We start from the raw sequence: 21,321 nt of genomic DNA, 5'->3' as shown, positions 1-21,321 counted from the left end.
TACCTGTACACGCCATCCAAGCTATGTTTGATTCAATTCCCAGGCGTATCAAGGCCGTTATTACGGCTAGAGGTGGTACTGATTTCTCAGGATCTATGCACCCAAATTGCGTGAAAATGTAATCACATGTCAGTTCTAGTATAATATATTTGTCCAATGATTACCCGTTTATCATCTGCATTTCTTCTTGATGTAGCAATTTTAATGGCCAGTAGTGTAGGTAGTGTAAAAGTGTGTTAAGTGCTGTGCCAATTGGACATGGGTACGAACGGAAAAAGCTGCCCGTACTGCCGCAGTAAGTAAAACCTAAATTTTGCACCCAAATCGACATATAAACAGTAGTCATGGCGATACATTGAAGCGTGTTCCATTTTCAACGACAGTGCGGAAATGAAGAGCTGGAAATGCAAAAGAAACGGTTAAGTTTTAACAGTTTGCTGTGTTCCTAGGGCGCGGTGCAGGAAGGTGGTTGTCTTCGTGAGTGTCGAAGCCAGGAGGCTGTACCGTTGCGGCCTTGGGCGAGACGAAGCGCGCGGGTAGAGAGACGCTGCAAGAATGTGCGACCTCAGCGCGGGTCCTATGTTCCTACTCCTTCTCATCAGCTGCCTCCTCCTCTTCTCTATTTCCTTATCCACGCGGCATCCGCTTCCCATGTTACAGCGTTCTCCTACAGCTCAATTCTATTTCCTTGCCTTGCCAACCTTAACAATTGGTTTCCACATGCACGTCAAACGCAACTGCGTCCTCACACTTGTTGTTGTTGTGGTCTTCAGTCCAGAGACTGGTTTGATGCACCTCTCCATGCTACTCTATCCTGTGCAAGCTTCTTCATCTCCCAGTACCTACTGCAACCTACATCCTTCTGAATCTGTTTAGAGTATTCATCTCTTGGTCTCCCTCCACGATTTTTACCCTCCACGCTGCCCTCCAATACTAAATTGGTGATCCCTTGATGCATCAGAACATGTCCTACAAAGCGATCCCTCCTTCTAGTCAAGTTGTGCCCCAAATTTCTCTTCTCCCCAATTCTATTCAATACCTCCTCATTAGGTACATGATCTATCCATCTAATCTTCAGCATTCTCCTGTAGCACTAGATTTCGAAAGCTTCTATTCTCTTCTTGTCTAAACTATTTATCGCCCGCGTTTCACTTCCACACATGGCTACACTCCATACAAATACTTTCAGAAACGACTTCCTAACACTTAAATCAATAGCCGGCCGGTGTGGCCGTGCAGTTAAAGGCGCTTCAGTCTGGAACCGCGTGACCGCTACGGTCGCAGGTTCGAATCCTGCCTCGGGCATGGATGTGTGTGATGTCCTTAGGTTAGTTAGGTTTAATTAGTTCTAAGTTCTAGGCGACTGATGACCTCAGAAGTTGAGTCGCATAGTGCTCAGAGCCATTTGAACCAACTTAAATCAATACTCGATGTTAACAAGTTTCTCTTCTTCAGAAACGCTTTCCTTGCCATTGCCAGTCTACATTTTATATCCTCTCTACTTCGACCATCATCAGTTATTTTGCTCCCCAAATAGCAAAACTCATTTACTACGTTAAGCGTCTCATTTCCTAATCTAATTCCGTCACCATCACCCAATTTAATTCGACTGCATTCCATTATCCTCGTTTTGCTTTTGTTGTTGTTCATCTTATATCCTCCTTTCAAGACACTGCCCATTCCGTTTTGCTGCTCTTCCAGGTCCTTTGCTGTCTCTGACAGAATTACAATGTCATCGGCGAACCTCAAAGTTTTTATTTCTTCTCCATGGATTTTGATACCTACTCTGAATTTTTCTTTTGTTTCCTTTACTGCTTGCTCAATATACAGATTGAATAACATCGGGGATAGGCTACAACCCTGTCTCACTCCCTTCCCAACCTCACACTAGCAACTTTAATTCCATGCGCCGCGATTGGAATTTCTGCTGGTGCAGTTTTCGAGGCGGCGTCACCTAAAATAATTATTGCAGTTATTACTGTTCGAAGGGACTTCAAAAATTAAGTTACACAACACACTGAGCTGTGAAAAATGATGAGATACCTCCCAGCATCGTGTCGGTCGTCCTACTGCCCGCCGGATTGCAGCAGCCCGACGTGGCATGGACTCAACAAGTCGTTGGAAGTCACCTGCAGAAATATTGAGCCATGCTGCCTCTATAGCCGTCCATAATTGCAAAATGGTTGCCGGTGCAGGATTCTGTATACGAATTGATCTCTCGATAACGTCCTACAAACGTTTGATAGGATTCATGTCAACAGATCTTGGTGGGCAAATCATTCCCTCGAATCGTCCAGAATGTTCTTCAGACCAGTCGCAAACAGCTGTAGCTCGGTGACATGGCACATCGATTTGACTGCGGTAAAAACATGGCAAGTTTCGATTTGACTATAGTCAAATCTATACTAGCCTTGTTTTGATCGCCACCGTGTGTTGCCGGCCGCGGTGGCCATGCGGTTCTAGGCGCTCAGTCCGGAACCGCGCGACTGCTACGGTCACAGGTTCGAATCCTGCCTCGGGCATGGATGTGTGTGATGTCCTTAGGTTAGTTGGGTTTAAGTAGTTCTAAGTTCTAGGGGACTGATGACCACAGATGTTAAGTCCCATAGTGCTCAGAACCATTTGAATCACCGTGTGTTATGCACTCTTGATTTGTTTTGTGTAGCTTGCCTTGAGGGCACCGTTGTGAAGTCGGTGTACAATGGTGAGGAAGTCCAAAAGAGCTACGGAAATGGCGATCTACATCTACATAGATACTCTGCAAATCACATTTATGTGGCTGGCAGATGGTTCATCGAACCATCTTCACAAGTCTCTATTATTCTAATCTTTTATTGCACGCGGAAAGAATGAACACCTATATCGTTCCGTACGAGCTCTGATTTCCCTTATTTTCTCGTGGTGATCTTTCCTGCCGATGTAGGTCGGTGTCAACAAAATATTTTCGCATTCGGAGGAGAAAGTTAGTGATTGGAATTTCGTGATAAGATTCCGTCGCAACGAAAAACGCCTTTCTTTTAATGACTTCCAGCCCAAATCCTGTATCATTTCTGTGACACTCTCTCCCATATTTCGCGATAATACAAAACGTGCTGCCTTCCTTTGAACTTTTTCGATGTAGTCCGTCAGTCCTATCTGGTAAGGATCCCACACCGCGCAGCAGTATTCTAAAAGAGGACGGACAAGCGTAGGGTAGTCAGTCTGCTTAATAGGTCTGTTACATTTTCTAAGTGTCCTGCCAATAAATCGCAGTCTTTGGTTAGCCTTCCCCACAACATTTTCTATCTGTTCTTTCCAATTTAAGTTGTTCGGAATTGTAATATCTAGGTATTTAGTTGAATTTACGGCTTTTAGATTTGACTGATTTATCGTGTAACCGCAGTTTAACGAGTTCCTTTTAGCACTCATGTGGATGACCTCACACTTTTCGTTATTTAGGGTCAACTGCCACTTTTCGCACCATTCACATATTTATTTTCTAAGTCTTTTGCAGTTTGTTTTGATCTTCTGATGACTTTATTAGTCGATAAACGACAGCGTCATCTGCAAACAACCGAAGACGGCTGCTCAATTGTCTCCCAAATCGTTTATATAGATAAGGAACACCAAAGGGCCTATAACAGTAGCTTGGGGAATGCCTGAAATCACTTCTGTTTTACTCGATGACTTTCCATCCATTACCACGAACTGTGACCTCTCTGACTGGAAATCACAAATCCAGTCACATAACTGAGACGATATTCCATAAGCACGCAATTTCACTACGAGCATTCCGGAAATCTAGGAATACGGAATCGATCTGAAATCTCTTGTCAATAGCACTCAGCACTTCATGTGAATAAAGAGCTAGTTGTGTTTCACAGAAACGATGTTTTCTAAACCGATGTTGACTGTGTGTCAATAGACCGTTTCCTTCGAGGTAATTCATAATGTTCGAACACAATATATGTTCTAAAATCCTGCTGCATATCGACGTTAACGATATGGGCCTGTAATTTAGTGGATTGTTCCCACTACCTCGACACATCACACGAAAATTGCCACGCCACAGGAACAAACTGAGTGACTGTTTTATAAAATTTCCATGTGAACAGAAGACTAATAAACGAAGTGACATCGCCTCTTACAAAGTTATCCTTCTCTCTCTCCACAGGATAATCATAGCTGTCATGTGAAGAAGTTTTAATATCTGTATAAACATGTGTTAAATGTTTTTATAATGCCAATATAGCGTGATTATGAGGTATCACTTCGAAACATGTCGCTAAAGAAATACGAGGGCGGTTCAGAAAGTAACCTCCGATTGGTCACAGTGCGGGTTGTGGGGGGAGTAGCGACGCCATCTGTGCGTTCACGCACTCAACAGGTTAGTCGGCATCAAGCCGTGGTCGAGTGAACGTCGTACCTGCGCTAGTTTGGTTTTTGTGGCAGTTTGAAATGTGTGCTGCAATAGAAAACCCCGCCAAATGTGAAGTGCGTGCTGTCATAAGGTTTTTTACAGCCAAAGGATATTCTGCAGCAGCTATTCATCGTGAGCTTTGTGCCGTGTACGGAACAAGAGTTATGAGTGAAGGAGTTGTCCGTGAATGGGTACGTTTATTTAAAAGTGGACGAGAAAACGTTCATGATGAAGAGAGGAGTGGTAGACCATCATTGGTGACTGACGAACTCGTTCAGACAGTTGATGCAAAAGTTCGTGAAAATCGACGTTTCTCAATGTAGGAGATGTCTACTGGTTTTCCACAGATTTCTAAGACTCTCTTGTACGAGATAGTGACAGCAAGATTGGGTTACCGTAAGTTCTGTGCACGATGGGTGCCCAAAATTCTTACCGACCACCACAAAACTCAAAGAATGGCCTCTGCATTAGACTTTCTGTCACGTTATGAGGACGAAGGAGAACCATTGTTAAACAGAATCGTGACCGGTGACGAAACCTGGATTAAGTACGTGAACCCTGAGACAAAAGAACAATCAAAGATGTGGGCACATTCAAATTCGCCTACCAAACCAAGAAAAGCCTCGCAAGATTTTTCTGCCAGAAAACTGATGGCAACGGTGTTTTGGGATGCCAAAGGGGTGTTGTTGGTTGAATTCATGGAACGTGGTACGACCATTAATCAAGACGTGTACTGTGAAACAATAAAAAAGTTACGACGGGCTATACAGAACAAACGCCGTGGTATGCTGACTTCCGGTATCGTTTTTTTGCACGATAACGCCCGTCCTCACTCTGCTCGCAGAACAACGGCCCTTCTTGAGTCCTTCAAGTGGGACGTTATCAACCATCCACCTTACAGCCCAGACCTGGCGCCAAGTGATTATCACCTCTTCATGCATTTGAAGAAATGGCTCGGGTCACAGCGGTTTGATGACGACGAAGAGCTCAAAGATGCGGTCACAGGCTGGCTCCAGGCACAAGCGGGTGATTTTTATGCAGAAGGAATTTCAAAGCTTGTGAAGAGATACGATAAGTGCCTCAATCGCTATGGAGACTATGTAGAAAAATAGTGCAAAGATGTAGTTGTAAGATGTATATATTAAAATATTTTTATTTAACTTGGTGTATTTTTTTAAATCAACCGGAGGTTACTTTCTGAACGGCCCTCGTAATTTAGTTGTCAACAAATTTTGTGACTGGTAACGTATTGAAAAACCTTCCATAGCATCTTTGTACCAGGGAGAGGTGGCGCTTAAGAAACCATTTGAGTGCCCTGCAGCCCTTCTTCTTCTTCTCCTTCTCTCTCCCACTTATTTTACCATTCGCCAGTTTCTCGCCCGTCACCTAAATGCTGCCGTCACGAAAACGGCGCCCACTGCATGCAGCACCCCAGTTACGGTACGGGCGTCCCCTGCCCTAAAATCGATCACAGATGTCCGATAAAGCTGAAGTTGGATGACTAAGCGCAGGAGGGTAAGAAGTGGAACTCATCTTCTTGTCCGCCAAACCACGCGTGTGAGGAGTGAATCTGAGGTACTCTCATTTTTGTAGACGTCTTTGTTGGGTAACGTATGTAGCATAGGGTGCACTTGGTCACCTGCAATGTCTGCACAATCTGTGGCCGCAAATCGTCCATACAGATTAAGAACAAGGCCAACAGAAAACGACTAGACTGTGAGATACTGTAGGATATAGATAATTCGCTGCATCAGCTTGTTTGAGAGTGTCCCATACTCAAACCATACTTCTTGTACGAAACAATGTGAAGGATGGTATCGATGTCTCGGATAGATGCTGCGTGGTTTCTATACGAACTGCGTTACAGAAAGAGGTTCCTCGTGGTGGTTACAGGATGACAAAAATACTAGAATTGAGCTCGTACTGGATAGTAATTACAAAAACACGTAGTTGGAGGTGGTAATTTACACTGCTGGCCATTACAGTTGCTACACCACGAAGATGACGTGCTACAGACGCGAAATTTAACCGACAGGAAAAAGATGCTGTCATATGCAAATGATTAGCTTTTCAGAGCTATCACACAAGGCGACACCTACGACGTGCTGACATGAGGAAAGTTTCCAACCGATTTCTCATACACAAACAGCAGTTGACCGGCGTTGCCTGGTGAAACGTTGTTGTGATGCCTCGTGTAAAGAGGAGAAATGCTTACCATCACGTTTCCGACTTTGATAAAGGTCGGATTGTGGCCTATCGCGATTGCGGTTTATCGTATCGCGACATTGCTGCTCGCGTTGGTCGACATCCAATGACTGTTAGCAGAATATGGAATCGGTGGGTTCAGGAGGGTAATACGAAACGCCGTGCTGGATCCCAACGGCCTCGTATCACTAGCAGTCGAGATGACAGGCATCTTATCCGCATGGCTGTAACGGATCGAGCAGCCACGTCTCGATCCCTGAGTCTAAAGATGGCGACGTTTGCAAGACAACAACCATCTACACGAACAGTTCGACGACGTTTGCAGCAGCATGGACTATCAGCTCGTCGACCGTGGCTGCGGTTACCCTTGGCGCTGCATCACAGACAGGAGCGCCTGCGATAGTGCACTCATCGACGAACCTGAGTGCACGAATGGCAAAACGTCATTTTTTCGAATGAATCCAGGTTCATTGCGTCAAACACAGCTTGAATGGCGTGTACAGGTACAGCTACCCATGCAGCTTCAAAACGACACCACAGTTCACGAAGAGTAGTGACTGGCGTATTGTGACGAGACAGTTGCTCGGCCACCACCATTGACCAGACGTTTTCAATTGGTGAGAGATTTGGAGAATGTGCTGGCCGGGGCAGCAGTCGAACATTTTCTGTATCCAGAAAGGCCTGTACAGGACCTGAAAAATGCGGTCGTGCATTATGGTGCTCAGATGTAGGGTTTCGCAGGGGTCGAATGAAGGGTAGAACCACGGTTCGTAACACATCTGAGATGTAACGTGCACTGTTCAAAGTGCCGTCACTGCGAACAAGAGGTGACCGAGACGTGTAACCACTGGCACCCCATACCATCACGCCGGGTGATACGCCAGTATGGCGATGACGAATACACGCTTCAAATGTGCGTTCACCGCGATGTCGACAAACACGGATGCGACCATCATGATGCTGTAAACAGAACCTGGATTCATCCGAAAAAATGACGTTTTGCCATTCGTGCACCCACGTTCGTCGTCGAGTACACCATCGCAGGCGCTCCTGTCTGTGATGCAGCGTCAAGGGTAACCGCAGCCACGGTCGACGAGGTGATAGTCCATCCTGCTGCATACGTCGTCGAACTGTTCGTGTAGACGGTTGTTGTCTTGCAAACGTCCCCATGTGTTAAGTCAGGGATCGAGACGTGGCTGCACGATCCGTTACAACCCTGCGGATAAGATGCCTGTCATCTCGACTGCTAGTGATACGAGGCCGTTGGGATCCAGCTCGGCGTTCCGTATTACCCTCCTGAACCCACCGATTCCATATTCTGCTAACAGTCATTGGATGTGTCGACCAACGCGAGCAGCAGTATCGCGATACGATAAACCGCAATCGCGATAGGCTACAATCCGACCATTATCAAAGTCGGAAACGTGATGGTACGCATTTCTCCTCCTTACACGAGGCACACAACAACGTTCCACCAGGCACCGCCGGTCAAAATGGCTCTGAGCACTATGGGACTTAACTTCTAAGGTCATCAGTCCCCTAGAACTTAGAACTACTTAAACCTAACTAACCTAAGGACATCACACACATCCATGCCCGAGGCAGGATTCGAACCTGCGACCGTAGCGGCCGCGCGGTTCCAGACTGTAGCGCCTTTAACCGCTTGGCCACCACGGCCGGCCAACGCCGGTCAACTGGTGTTTGTGTATGAGAAATCGGTTGGAAACTTTCCTCATGTCAGCACGTTGTAGGTGTCGTCACCGGCGCCAACCTTGTGTGAATGGTCTGAAAAGCTAATCACTTGCATATCACAGCATCTTCTTGCTGTCGGTTAAATTTCGCGTCTGTAGCACGTCATCTTTGTGGTGTAGCAATTTAAATGGCGAGTAGTGTATGTGACCTGTGTGTGCAAATGTGTTTCCAACTCCCTCCAGCGACGTACCAAGGCCTCATTGGTTCCATGCCGCTGTTATCCGTGCCAAAGGTGGACATACCGGCTATTAGTGCAGTCAAATTGCAGAAATACCTTGCAAAAGGTGGGGTAGAAGAGTTTATTTTTTCAACTCGTTCATATGGATGGAAATATTAGAAAACCGAGTTTTGCCAACAAAATTTCGCTTGGGAAAACTTTCTGCAGTCAAAAAACTTGGAAAATTTCAGCCTTTTTCCGTTTTTTCAAAATATCTCAGTTTCATTTGTTACTATCGCTTTAACGTCGAGTTTCTTTTTTTAAAGAGCACAAAATTCTCTAAAAATTTGATTTTTGCCATTTTTTTCTATTCCCAATATCTAAGGCGCTACAGCGCCTCAAAAAATACCAGTATTTCAAACTTTGAACATAGTGGCAAGATACCTTATTTTTGAACACTATTTTTTCAGTGTCTGTTTCTGTAGTATAAATACATTATACATCATGTTATATGTTGGAATTTACCACCTCACTTTCAAGTATTCAATTTGTCTGTATGCAACATGAGGATTGCTGGGCACCCAACTATTGTGATTCTTACATCACTACCTGAAGTTCACTCTGGGCCACCTCAGCCCTGGTATTTGTAAAACTATAAATATAAAAATACATCATTAACAGACACACACACACACACACACACACACACACACACACACACACACACACACACACACACACATACACACGCACACAAATTGTCTCAGGAAACTTAACTATTCTGAACTATTATTAGCTGCAATAGGCAACCTAATTAGGTAGGTAATTATTCTTGTGTATAAAAGCCACACAGTTGACATTAAAAATAAGTAGCTTTATTACAATTAAAATGCATTGTCTGTTACTAAAAAATGTTGACAGTTCTGGGTGTGTAATACTTGTAATATCGCACATTAGCGCACTTGAGACAGATATGAGCATCACCTCCAACGTTTTGATGGGCCAGGTTCGTCAGTGTCACCAGAAATAACATGAGTTACGGATTCAGGGTCTGTACCTAGAGTTGATCCCAAATTGACGTCTTCTTTAAACAGCGAGTCAGCCTCAGCAAGTTCGTTGATTTCGTCAGTGGTTTCCTCAACATCCTCCATAACATCTTCTTCACTGTCTTCATATAAAAATTTTGGCACGTTTCCACAGTTGACCCCAATACATTTCTTGCAAATTGAAGAACATTTCAAACCCGCTTTTCTGCAGGAGCACGCTCCGCCACAGTTCAGCTTGCATGAGCATGAAACAATGTGAAGAAGTGCTTCAGGTGCTGGATCTTGGCTCATTATAACGGGTATTGGACCGTGGTCACTGTGATTCCAGCCCCATTTCTCACGAGGTTTCCAGTTCCCCATCCAACTTTGGACTTGTTGGTGCAGCATCTAGTGTAGGTGGCAACCGTGCAAGATTCAGTTTGCTTTTTGTGGCAGACTTGGCGAATAGCTGGTACCACAAATGGTCTAGTGTGTGGGAACTGCTGACACCTCCACTATACAATGCGATAGTAACCTGTTCTGTTTCTGTTATTATTTCTTCACGGGTAGCATGTGGTTTATTGAACGTGCAAAGCGCTGAGGTTAGGTGTTAATTTTTCGCAACAGTATTGCAGCACTTAATTTTTCCTTGACCAAAAAAAGCCGATGTTGTATCACATCCGCTAAAGTCGTGAGTGAACAGAATATATTCACCGTCAAACTTCTAAGATGCAGTAGAAAACCACTTGCCTTCTGCATTTCCTCTTCATGGCTTTAAGAAAAATAAGTTTTCAATGCCTTGCCCCAAACCGGTCTTGAGCACAAGCAGGTCAACATCTTCTCCTACAATGACAACACTTCCAAAATCTTTGGTTCTTGAAATGACAGATGTTACAATCATAACGTCAGCATCTTCTTGTGCCTGGTGCACTTCAACGCTACACTCCAGAAATTCCTTTTTAAGAAGTGTGACCAAACGCATCTTGTTTCGTTCGTTGTACAAGAACTTGTCTTGAGGGACTTGGTGCACCATCTCTGATTCAACCACAACGTCAACCGAAGAATGTTTTTTGGACCTACGAATCCTCTCAGCACTCTTTGTGCTACATTTGTCTCCCTCACATGGATACCCATCAAACACAATAGCAAGTTGAGATCCAAATTGACGTTGCAGGTAAGAAACATAGCTTTGGGCTATTGACTTGAAGCAAACATTTCGAGTCCAAGTCACTTTGTGGATAAGGTACCCTCCATCATAATTTCGTTTGGCATATGGCAGTCTTAACTGCTTGGTTAAAAAGTCATCAGAATTCCCTTTTGCACATAAGAAGCATTTTTCTTTGAACTTGAACTGACCTTTTTCCTGCGACCGACGTAGCACGCCTGTCGGTTCCTGAGGATGTCGAGGGCTAGCTGGTATCATTCTCTCATTAATGTACTTCTTGTAGCATGCTTCATGCACCATCACTTCACTGAGCGTCTTCAAAAAACGGGTGTGAGCAGACTCCCTGCGTTTAGCACTACAATCGATAAGTCTGCTCAGTCCTTTCTTTTTCACATTGCATCCACCACTCACCACAGTTTTTTCGCAAATGAAACACAAATTCATGTCAGACATACTCATTTTCAGTACCACAACATATACTGAATGGAAGCGACTCCAAACTGTAGGACCCTTATTGTTGTGTGCTAATAGCTGTCAGCGCGCTGTGAGCAATCGAACAATCACTAGAGATAATTGCCTTCCGCCCGCCAAAGAATAAATACCCTTTTGTACGCTAAAGAACAATTCCTACATACTTTTACTTATAACTGATCATTAACGTCAATCAACTGTAGAAAATGTACGTCACCTGCATGCAATCGTATTACATGTAACACAAATAAACTTCACGCAATCCGACGCGAATGTGTTCGTAGTTACTGAATATGATGCTGTTTGCCCTGGCCCTGCAGCAATGTGCAATGGTAGATTCCAATTAATAACGTGATGAGTAATATGTTTAAAGGCGCTACAGTCTGGATCCGCACGGCCGCTACGGTCGCAGGTTCGAATCCTGCCTCGGGCATGGATGTGTGTGATGTCCTTAGGTTGGTTAGGTTTAAGTAGTTCTAAGTTCTAGGGGACTTATGACCACAGCAGTTGAGTCCCATAGTGCTCAGAGCCATTTGAACCATTTTTAGTAATATGTTTATATCTCACAAACAGAAACTGAAATAACAGTGTTCAAAAATTAGGTAATTTGAGACTTTGCTCGAAATTTGAAAAATTGGTATTTTTTGACGCGTTGTAGCGCCTTAGATACTGGGAGTAGAAAAAAATGGGAAAAATCAAATTTGTAGAGAATATTGTGCTCTTTAAAAAAGAAACTAGACGTCAAAGCGATAGGAGCAAATGAAACAGATATTTTGAAAAAACTGAAAAAGTCCGAAATTTTCCAAGTTTTTTGACTGCAGAAAGTTTTCCCAAGAGAAATTTTGTTGGCAAAACTTTGTTTTCTAACCTTTCCAACAACATGAACGAGTTAAAAAAATAAAATCTTCTACCCCACCTTTTGCAAGGTACAGGCTTTTTTTCTGACAGTTTCACTGGACTATATCAGGCGGGCGGTCATAAGATTCTGGCTGCTCAGTGGACGCCTACCGCATGTGGATAACACTACATTCGCGTAAGATTGGTTCAAATGGTTCAAATGGCTCCGAGCACTATGGGACTTAACTTCTGTGGTCATCAGTCCCCTAGAACTTAGAACTACTTAAACCTAACTAACCTAAGGACATCACACACATCCATGCCCGAGGCAGGATTCGAACCTGCGACCGTAGCAATTCGCGTAAGACCAGTGCCTCAGGGTGCTCATATTATAGAGCAGCTGTGGTACAGAAGTGTCAAGAATGGAACTACTTAAACCTAACTAACCTAAGGACATCACACACATCCATGCCCGAGGCAGGATTCGAACCTGCGACCGTAGCAATTCGCGTAAGACCAGTGCCTCAGGGTGCTCATATTATAGAGCAGCTGTGGTACAGAAGTGTCAAGAATGGAACTACTTAAACCTAACTAACCTAAGGACATCACACACATCCATGCCCGAGGCAGGATTCGAACCTGCGACCGTAGCAATTCGCGTAAGACCAGTGCTTCAGGGTGCTCATATTATAGAGCAGCTGTGGTACAGAAGTGTCAAGAATGGACGGCAGTTTAAATTTCGAGCCGGCCGTCTAGATTTAAAATTTCCACAGTTTTTGCCTAAGGCAAATTCCGAGGCGGTTTGAGTGGAATTCACACAACCGCCTCCGTTCCGCAATCGAAGCTTTTACTCAATATCTAATGGCCTCGTTTTAGACGCGACGTTAAGGCCTAATTTTTATTTCTTCCTCCCTTCACGTTCCATTTCTCATTAAAGTACCGAGCTACGAGTTCTGCTATGTTGGCAATGAATAAGTTTCTCACGACAGTCCGACTTGGTATCAGTGAAAGAAAAGAATCCGCTAATGAAGAAAGCCACATTAGAGAATAGCAAGTTACCTGTGAAGTCGATCTTGCTGACTTCGCCGTCGGAACCCGAGGCGTCGTCTTCGTCCTGCGAAGGCATGACGTTGGCGGTGCTCGGCGTCTTGAGAGGCTCGCTGGGTGCTTTGCTCACCTCCGCCTGCGCGTTACCTGCCGAACCATACACGGTCACACACCTTCGCTCCCACCGCAGCTCCGTAACATTTTAAATGCGGAAAATAATACTGAGTGCTTGATAGCAAAAATGAAAAATCTGTTATTTGTGGGACTTCCTTGACGCAAAACGTATTTTAACATAAAAGAAACAGTCTACATAACTTTTATTTGCCCACTAAACCGATTTCGGCCTCGTAGGATATAATTAGGTGACGACTGACAGTCGCAGTTGCAGGTTAATAACATGCGACAGTCAGAGATATTAGGTGATGAGAAGTTTAAGACATTTAAAATAGTGAAGTTGGTGTTAAAATGTGAAACAAAAAGAAGTAATTACATTGTAAACAGTGTTTTTACTGTTGTTATCAAATTCTGTCACAAATGAAACTTAACTGGTGGGAAAACGGAACTTGCGCTAAAATCTGATTAGCATGGTCGGTAGATCTCTGCTTGTTATTAACCGTTATCCACAGAAATTAATAAGTTAATGAGTCTATGAAACGTATGATACGTATTCCAGGAACAAGAAGCCAACCTTTCTTTACGAAAAAAAAAAAAATTCTGAGGCAAAAAAGTTACTTTACTTTATCAGTATTGAAGTATCACTTACCATTGCAGGATGAATAATACTTGTTGTTTCTTCCTGAAAAATAGAAAAGAAAAAGTTGTGTTAATTTTACTATGTAGTAAATTTCGCCTAGTGACTTTAACTAACATACATAAATCCTAGTAAGTCTGAAGCTACTCATCTTTTACATAAAATATTTTTATGGCTTCATGAAACCACCAAGAGCTGCTGTAATGCATGTTTATTCACGGACAACCAGTTTCGTCCAGTGACCATATTCAAGTCAAGAATTTACACAACAAAGTTAAAGGAAGGTTTCTTGAGGGCAAATACATAATTGTTTTTAGCTGCAGCATCGGTCACATATACATGCGTCTACGATCTTACACATTTCTCTTCAGTCATTATATGCCGGCCGGTGTGGCCGTGCGCTCTAGGCGCTCCAGTCTGGAACCGCGTGACCGCTCCGGTCGCAGGTTCGAATCCTGCCTCGGGCATGGATGTGTGTGACGTCCTTAGGTTAGTTAGGTTTAAGTAGTTCTAAGTTCTAGGGGACTAATGACCACAGATGTTAAGTCCCATAGTGCTCAGAGCCATTTGAACCATTTCAGTCATTATGAGTAAATATCAGCAGTCCATTTCAGGGTTTATCATGTCTGATACGAGGCCGTTGGGATCCACCACGGCGTTTCGTATTACCATCCTGAACCCACCAATTCCATATTCTGCTAACAGTCATTGGATCTCGACCAACGCGAGCAGCAATCTCGCGATACGATAAACCGCAATCGCGATAGGCAACAATCCGACCTTTATGAAAGTCGGAAACGTGATGGTACACATTTCTCCTCCTTACACGAGGCATCAAAACAACGTTTCACCAGGCAACGCCGGTCAACTGCTGTTTGTGTATGAGAAATCGGTTGGAAACTTTTCTCATGTCAGCACGTTGTAGGTATCGCCACCGGCGCCAACCTTGTGTGAATGCACTGAAAAGCTAATCATTTGCATATCACAGCATCATCTTTTTCCTGTCGGTTAAATTTCGCGTCTGTAGCACGTCATCTTCATGGTGTAGCAATTTTAATGGCCAGTAGTGTAACTTCTCAACCAAGTAGCTCCTCAGTTTGCCTCACAAGGGCTGAGTGCACCCCCTACGCTTGCACAATACTTTACACGCAATTTCAATATATATATATATATATATATATATATATATATATATATATATATTACACGCGGTGGTCTCATGGTGCCTGAAGCGATGACGTCACATCAGAACATGCACAGTCGAAAACAGACAGCTGCGTCCCTTCTCTGAGTTGATCACATTGCGGCAGACCATTTCAGCACTCGACACTGGTTCCTAGTTATCGCGAAGAGAGCGCTACAAAACTTGTTTGCGTCCGTTTTATTTCTACACAGGCACGCATTCGAAGACAAATGGCGTACCTTTAATCCAATTTCCGGCTCGCACTCGAAGAGAAATGGCGTATCTTTAATGCTACTTCCGGCTCGCATTCCAAGAGAAATTGTCTACTTTAACGTGATTTCTGGTTTGCACTCAAAGAGAAGTAACGTAATTTAAACGCGATATTTACAGCGGGCGGTAGCACATCAGCACAGATAAACAGCCGCCACTGGCTCTAAATCCCCTCTGCAACCCCTAAAAGCCTCTAATAGGAATTGTGGAACACCTTGTGCACGGTGAAAGTGCCAGATAACTTTAAACTAAACGAGTCACACAATTACAGTTTTTTTTTTTTTTTTTTTTTGCCGGAAGTCTGAATCTGGAATCTGGTCGTGGTAAAAGAATCGAATGTCATTTGTTGACTGTAACTGGCGAGTTGTATGTTTCTCTGCCCTTTAGGGAGAAGTTCCACGTGCCGCTTCCCACTTACTGTTTTTATACACAATCGTTTGTCAGATTTGTAGCAACCAAAACTCTGTTAATGTGTAGGACGGTGCGTTATTAATGAGCAGTTAAGACTGTAACACCCTCTGCGCCCTCTCTAGTGGAACTGATTAGGTCAGTGAGACGCTAACCTCAAACAACATACAGCCGTTAAATACAGTGGAAATGTGAAACAAATTGTAATTAAAGTGTGTATATAAACCGATGAGACAAAATATTATGACCATTGTCCACAGCGAAATTGAATGCTGCCTGAGTGTAACGGCACGTGACGCGGTAAGGAAAAGATACAAGCGAACAAGAGCGAATGCGGAATCAGTCTAGTGGATACAGGGTGGTATTATCATACTTTCGCTGCTTCATTTAGTGTAGACGGTAAATTATGTATGGTTTACGTACCAAGCTGTCGCTTGGTACAAAAAGTGCGCGCTTCCGGTCTATCCGATGACATATGCGGTTGGATAGAATGATTTCTAACAGACAGGAAACAGTACGTCGTCCTGAACGGGGTGACTTCAACAGAAACAAGCTTAACTTCAGGTGTGCCCCAGGGCAGCGTAATAGGTCCTCTGCTTTTCACGATTTACATTAACGATCTGGTTGATGGTATTGACTTCGGCCTTAAACTGTTTGCCGGTGATGCTTAATCTACAGGAATGTGGTATCACACGAAAGTTGTGAACAAATCAATGAGGATTTGCAGAACATAAATGTGTGGTGTAATGACTGGCAATCTCTCAATATTAGTAAGTGTAACCTACTGCGTATAACAAGGCGAAAATCCCCATTAATGTACTAGTACAAAATAAATGCCCAGTCTTTGGAAGCGGTAACGTCAGTCAAGTATCTGGGTGCGACTATTCGAAATGATCTCAAATGGAATGATCAGATTACACAAGTGACTGGTAAGGCGAACTCTAGAGTGCGGTTTATTGGTAGAATCCTGAAGCGATGCAGTTCTTCAACAAAGGAAATAGCTTACAATACGTTATTTCGTCCAGTCTTGGAGTATTGTTCGTCTGTATGGGACCCTTACGGGTTGGGTCTGATTCAGGAGATTGAGAAGGTCCAAAGAAGAGCGGCAAGATTCGTGACTGGTACATTTAGCCATCGCGAGAGTGTTACAAATCTCATAGAAAGCTTGAAGTGGGGACACTCTTGCAGATAGACGGCGCGGTAAACGGAAGGGGCTGCTCACTAAATTCCGAAATCCGATCTACACCGAGGATGTAGAACTGGTATTATTACCACCAACTTTCAAATCACGCAATGATCACCATTCAAAGATAAGGTAAATAAGAGCTCGTACTGACGCATTCAGATAGTCGTTTTTCTCTCGCGCGATCCGCGAGTGGAACAGAGGGGGGGGGGGGGGGGGGAAATATGGCTTTGGCGCGAATTGTGCCCTCCGCCACACACCGCTTGGTGGCTAGCGGAGTATGTATATGTCGATGTAGATGTATAAACTTCATAGGAATGATGTTCAGGCTGTGCGCTGAAGGATATGCGTTGTTAGTAGTGTTAGTGCCATGACTTGCCATTAGGCGGCAGCACTGGTACGACGAAGTTGGATTGTGACGCAAACATTAGTTTGCATTACAGTTGCGGACACTCAACATAGGTCTGGGCAAGAGCAGGGCTTCACTCATAAAAGTTGTTTATCAAAACAACAGCAACAGCGCTGCTGCTTTCCGCTAGTATCGACGAATTAAAGGAATACAGAGAGGTCCTCTTTCCGTACCGAGGTTGAAGAATATGGTTCGCGAGTTCGGATAACTGGCGATTTGTGAACTGCTCTAGGGAGAGGCCGACGGCCAACTGCACCAAAAACTGGTGAAGAAGTTACTGTTGCCATGGCTGAGAATGCCGGACGCAATGTGCCATCTTCAAATGGTGGACGAGCTGTGTCACGACAGCTGAACATTCCATGGTCCACCGTTCGAGAAGTGTTGCGAACAATTGCAACACGGAATCTCTAGTGCCGATGGTCGTCAAACTGATAAACGTTTGTAATCTGGAACATAAACGTGTACACAAGCAACAAACCCTCTCATGTGAAAATTAAGTGTGATTCTTTCAATGGTCTATTGTCATTTCTCTTCCGCACGTCCTTACAAATGATTCCACGAAGTTTCGTTGTCCTACGGTCACTCACTTTTCATGGGGGCCTTCTCAAGTACCGAAAGATTGATTATAATCACTCTGTACACGGGTCACAAATGGGGACATTCACTGACATAAGCAACTTAGACAAATGAAGTTACGGTCCGACGCCCGGGAAACAACATTGCGGAGAGGTTGACGCTGGTCGACTGTTCATGTACTACTGTCTTGAGCATCTACAGAAAGTCCTTGAAGGACGTAGGTAGATGACAAGTAGTTACGCTCTGCAAAGTGGAAGCTATTTGAGGTAGATCTGATGCAAACACAAGTGTTTTGGAGCACACTTTACATCTTACGTTGTTGAACAGCACCAGACGACCCATACGTGTTCCCATGTTGACCTAACTACATCGTCAATTACGAATTCCAGTGGCCGCGAGATCATCGAGATTGAACCGTGGGTCAATGGAAACGTGTCGCCTGGTGGGTTGAGTCACGTTTCTTGCTACACCAGGTCGATGGTCGTGTCCTGATACGCCGTCATCCAGGCGAACGGCTGCTAGTATTACCCCACGGAGGACAGTCACTTGTGTTTCCATGTGAACTGAAGTAGTAATCTGAGGAACCTTGACAGCTGTGGACTATGTGAAAATTATTGCGGATGGTACAGTCCAGTAGGACAACTATCCCTGTCATAAGACCAGAATAGTGCTACATTACTTTGGGGAGCATGATAGTGAACTCACGTTGTCTTGGCCACCTAATTCATCTGATCTGAACCAGATGGAAGATGTCTGGGACGCTATCGGTCGCCAGCTTCCTGCCCACAAACCATCGTCCCATAATTTACGAGACTTGTGTGTGCGTAGACATATCTGCGGACACTACTGGCCATTAAAATTGCTACAACACGAAGATGATGTGCTACAGACGCGAAATTTAACCGACAGGAAGAAGATGCTGTGATATGCAAAAATGATCAGCTTTCCAGAGCATTCACACAGTCTTGGCGCCGGCGGCGACACCTACAACGTCCTGACATGAGAAAAGTTTCCACCCGATTTCTCATACACAAACAGCAGTTGACCGACGTTGCCTGATGAAACGTTGTTGTGACGCCTCGTCTAAGGAGGAGAAATGTGTACCATCACGTTTCCGACTTTGATAAAGGTAGGATTGTAGCCTATCGCGATTGGAGTTTATCGTATCGCGACATTGCTGCTCGCGTTGGTCGAGATCCAATGACTGTTAGCAGAATATGGAATCGGTGGGGTCAGATGGGTAATACGGAACGCCGTGCTGGATCCCAACGGCCTCGTATCACTATCAGTCGAGACGACAGGCATCTTATCCGCATGGCTGTAACGGATCTTGCAGTCACGTCTCGATGCCTGAGTCAACGGATGGGGACGTTTGCAAGACAACAACCATGTGCTACAACAGTTCGACGACGTTTGCAGCAGCATGGACTATGAGCTCGGAGACCATGGCTGCGGTTACCCTTGACGCTGCATCACAGACAGGAGCGCCTGCGATGGTGTACTCAACGATGAACCTGGGTGCACGAATGGCAAAACGTCATTTTTCGGATGAATCCAGGTTCTGTTTACAGCATCATGATGGTCGGCTAAATGGTTCAAATGGCTCTGAGCACTGACTTAACTCCTGAGGTTATCAGTCCCCTAGAACTTAGAACTACTTTAACCTAACTAACCTAAGGACATCACACACATCCATGCCCGAGGCAGGATTCGAACCTGTGACCGGAGCGGTCGCGCGGTTCCAGACTGTAGCGCCTGGAACCGCTCGGCCACTCCGGCCGGCATGATGGTCGCATCTGTGTTTGGCGACATCGCGGTGAACGCACATTGGAAGCGTGTATTCGTCATCGCCATACTGGCGTATCACCCGGCGTAATGGTATGGGGTGCCATTGGTTACACGTCACGGTCATCTCTTGTTCGCACTGACAGCACTTTGAACAGTGGACGTTACATTTCAGATGTGTTACGAACCGTGGCTCGACTCTTCATTCGATCCCTGCGAAACCCTACATTTCAACAGGATAATGCACGACCGCATGTTGCAGGTCCTGTACGGGTCTTTCTGGATACCGAAAATGTTCGACTGCTGCCCTGGTCAGCACATTCTCCAGATGTCCCACCAATTGAAAACGTCTGGTCAGTGGTGGCCGAGCACTGGCTCGTCACAATATGCCAGTCACTACTCTTGATGATGTGTGGTATGGTGATGAAGCTGCATGGGCCGCTGTACCTGCACACGCCATCCAAGCTCTGTTTGACTCAATGCCTAGGCGTATCAAGACCGTTATTACGGCCAGAGGTGTTTGTTCTGGGTACTGATTTCTCAGGATCTATGCACCCAAATTGCGTGAAAATGTAATCACATGTCAGTTCTAGTATAACATATTTGCCCAATTAATACCCGTTCATCATCTGCATTTCTTCTTGGTATAGCAATTTTAATGGCCAGTAGTGTAAAATTAATGAACTAACTAATTAATTTTGATAGTTGGACGAAATGTGATCGTAAAATGCTGTTGCTTAAATAACTACAAAGTTGCAGTCTAACCATTTGAAATCAGTAAGAAAGTGCCTGATTCATTGGATACGATGGTCAATTAATCTATCAGTTACCTTTGGTTTCTTGGTGCTTTCCTAGCTACTACTTGTGTAAGAGGGAGTCAAATGAAAAAATGACAGATGAAAAAAACTAGTAAATTGTGTATTGTTTCAAAAATAATTGCCGTAACTCTTGACACATTTATCCCTCTTTGAGACTAGGCGGTCAACACCTCCATCGAAAAATGTTTACAATTGCATAGGGAATCATGATTGTACCCATGAGTGCATCTCTTCGTTCGAAGCAAATCGACGGCCACGAATTTCGTTCTTCAGGGCTCCAAAAATATGGAAATCGCATGGAGAGAGATCGGGACTTTATGGAGGATGTGCAACGGCGATTTCCATATCTCTGGGGCCCTATAGGCAGACATTCGTGACTGTCGATTTGCTTCGGACAAAGCGAGGCACGCCTGGATATGGTCGTATTCCGTAGGTAACCGCAAACATTTTTCGATAAAGCGATTACTTTTGAAGTAATAAACAGCCTACTTACTACTCCGTAACTCCAGTTATTAATGTGATATTTGTGGATGATATCCGTAAAAAAATATGGACTTGGGTAAAGAAACATATCATGCGGTCTTGCTGTCAATCTCTCTCGTCCTGAGCAGTCTAAACGTTCTTATGTAATCAAGATTGTAAAAATCACAGCTGAAATATGCACATGGAATTTTCGCCATTTCATTCATCTTTAATTTCTGGCTCTTTAGTAAATGGTGCTGTTATCCAAGGTACACACTTCCTGTTGGTTTCCTGCGATTCTCCGATAGCGAGAAGTTCAGTCAGCAGTAAATTACTTTATATAAGCGAGACAAAAGCTAAACTTGTCATGTCTGAAACGCTGTTTTTCCTTTACTCGTCTTGACTTCGAGAGAATGTC

At 44.3% G+C, this 21,321-nt stretch overlaps 1 protein-coding gene across 3 annotated transcripts in view; it reads right to left on the bottom strand.

The window, feature by feature from the left end:
- Window positions 1-21,321, bottom strand: part of LOC124554716 (nuclear hormone receptor FTZ-F1 beta) — a 408,700-nt gene that overhangs the window by 51,293 nt on the left and 336,086 nt on the right. For all 3 annotated transcript variants that reach the window (XM_047128362.1, XM_047128363.1, XM_047128364.1), the window contains 2 exons: window positions 13,822-13,854; window positions 13,071-13,205 (listed from right to left, as the gene is read on the bottom strand). In XM_047128362.1, coding sequence (XP_046984318.1) covers window positions 13,071-13,205; window positions 13,822-13,854 — 168 coding nt within the window. The remainder of the gene's footprint in view (window positions 1-13,070; window positions 13,206-13,821; window positions 13,855-21,321) is intronic.

The sequence above is a fragment of the Schistocerca americana genome, chromosome X (genome assembly GCF_021461395.2).
Source record: "Schistocerca americana isolate TAMUIC-IGC-003095 chromosome X, iqSchAmer2.1, whole genome shotgun sequence".
NCBI lineage: Eukaryota > Metazoa > Arthropoda > Insecta > Orthoptera > Acrididae > Schistocerca > Schistocerca americana.
This window is presented reverse-complemented; position numbering and strand designations above follow the sequence as displayed.